The 2500-nt window shown below is 35.4% G+C and overlaps 1 protein-coding gene across 1 annotated transcript in view; it reads right to left on the bottom strand.

The window, feature by feature from the left end:
- The window catches only part of LOC119595068 (protein lifeguard 1-like), a gene marked incomplete at its 5' end in the record, with an annotated part of 4464 nt that extends 2327 nt beyond the window's left edge, over positions 1-2137 (bottom strand). The window contains 2 exon segments of the mRNA XM_037944202.1: positions 1-1698; positions 2047-2137. The exon segment at positions 1-1698 is cut by the window's left edge and continues 2327 nt beyond it. Of these exon segments, the coding sequence (XP_037800130.1) occupies positions 1498-1698; positions 2047-2137 (292 nt within the window).
- Positions 2138-2500: the final 363 nt, after the last annotated feature.

The following is a 2500-nucleotide window of genomic DNA, read 5'->3' as shown; positions in this document are numbered from 1 at the left end:
TGTTTCTTGACCTTGCCTACTCACTCAAGTCTGTCTCAAAATACAAAGTACTGTATAGCAAAGAGTACTTTAATCTTGCCAATGGAAGGGACATATATAATTCAGTATATTTTTCTCCTTGTTTATTTATTTTAGCTATCTTTCTTTTTTCTTTTTTTCAAGCTTTGTAAATACACCAGCTTGTGGTAGTACAAAAAAATAAATAAAAAAAAAAAATAAATAAATAAATAAATAATAAATAAATACAAAACAGTAAGACATCAAAGCAGAAAAACGTGAAAGAAAAAAAAATACACTTCTCTTTACAATATGATACAGTATAGACTATGCAAATGAAATCCCTTTGCAGAATATTAATTACAAAATAATATTTCTTTCTTGATGTCACAGAAAATGTAATCACTTTGTGCTTTTAATATATATAGTGTATTACAAGGAAGTATACATGAGTTTTTAAAGCAATCCCTTCAAAATTTACTTCCCAAAGTGCAAAAAGAATGTGTGCATGTTCTTGTATTCGAGTACGAGTGCTTTTGTGGGGGGGCTGCAAGCACAGATACATGTGAAAATTACCTGATAGAAAAAAATGCACATTTCACTTGCCCAAGACCCTCAATTCCTGCCTGTCATACAACATAAAAATCTTTGGTGGGGAGTGGGGGTGAGTGGCTATGAAACACATTCCACCTCCCTTTTCCTCGCAGTGTCTTCGCATACACAAGAATCAGGTTGCAGCCTTGAAAAAATGCAGGAAAAACAGGAGAATAACACAGTTTTCCAGAAACCTGTAGCCAGAATACAAAATCGATACATGACCTGGCCAAAATGTATATACGTTTGCAGCAGAGGGATATCACATGAGGGTTAAATACTATAATCATCTATAAAGCAAACAGATATGGGATAAGATGGCATTCTACACTAGATACTAGGACATACAGATATACACCTTATTGTTATTTTCTTCTTGCAGTGATTTGCATTAGCACACATTACCTTAAATTCATTATCTATACTAAGAGGATCTGAATAAAACAGTACATAAAATAACAAGAGGTCTGCTGCCTTCAGATACTACTATGATCATTTCCTGCAGAGAAGTCTCGGTGAACTGTCTTTAATTGGGTAACTTGATATATAGACCACAGGACTTGACAGCTTAGAAAATGAAGTAAGATAAATCTCCATATGAAGAATAATGTGTACTGTACTATGTACAATTATTCTGAATCTTTGGCCTATTACTTGGCAATTATGAAAAAAAATCAAGCAAGCAGATAAATTCATCATAACTAGAAAAACAAAAAAACAACATTTGTCTTTTAGATTGTTATAGAAAACAAGTACAGAAAACAACAATCTTTTTCAAAACAGAAAATACGCACTAACAATACAAAAAAAAATTTGGTTCACTCCAGAGGATTCCAACTACAAAGTAGATTTCCCTTCCATCTTCAAGCCAGCTAGCTAGAACTGTCACTGATCATCCCTCTGTCCTTAACTTCGACTATTCCCGATAATGGAGAGAATGTACGTGAAGATGTTGATTATGTCCAGGTAGAGAGTGAGGGCAGCGAAGACATATTCCTCAGGTGAGATGGAGAACTTGTGGTTTCCTCCGATCATGAGTTGCGTGTCGAACACCAGGTAGAAGGAGAAGAGTAGGGCACCCACACTAGAGTACACGATGTTCAGGATCTAGGGTAAGGGGTAAGGAGAAGGAGATGAAGTCAGTTGATGAATCATTCTAAATCTATAATGAGAATACATGTACTTAAAGATTCCTATCTGATTAATCTTTCTCTATTTCTAATATTCAAAGAAGAGCAAAATCAATCACTACAATATTTGCCAACTGAAAAAACTTATCTAAAACATAAAATCAACAAAGTGTCTGACTTATCTTTTGCCAGGCAGAAACACCCCCTTGAATGAATGAATGAAAAAAAAGGCAGAAACACCCCTTGAATGGAAAGAAAAAGAAAAAGAGAAAAAAAAAGAAAAAAAAAAATGAAGACTCCATAAAAGCATTGATTTTTAACTCACCTTATTTTGGAAAATGATGGCCAGGATACCGAACATTATGAGAACAATGAGGGACACCCATATGAACATGCCGCAAGCTGTGAAGTCAATTCTGTCAGCCACAGAAAGAGAACAGGTATTAGGCAAGGACACATATTTTATTCTAATGGTAATGAAGACTGTTTGACATGTTAAATCTCTAGGTACTTCACATAAAATTATCCCCTTCATTTCCCAACATGGCATTTACATTAGCTTTCTTAGTCATTCGAATGTGGCCGTTTCATGCATGGCTCCTGAGGTAATCTGCCTTCTCACAACCCGAGAGTCAATCTCAGGAAGGTCTCACCAGACCTCGGGATAGTATGGTGACTTCAGATATGACCTAAAACAGATATCACAAAGACATTCACTGACTCAATATGGACACTTGTCCTCACTATGGCTTTTCTATAAAGAAGTGGGGAGGGGCACA

The sequence above is a fragment of the Penaeus monodon genome, chromosome 35, assembly GCF_015228065.2.
Source record: "Penaeus monodon isolate SGIC_2016 chromosome 35, NSTDA_Pmon_1, whole genome shotgun sequence".
NCBI lineage: Eukaryota > Metazoa > Arthropoda > Malacostraca > Decapoda > Penaeidae > Penaeus > Penaeus monodon.
Note: the sequence above shows the minus strand (reverse complement) of the source record. Positions and strands in the feature narration are given on the sequence as shown.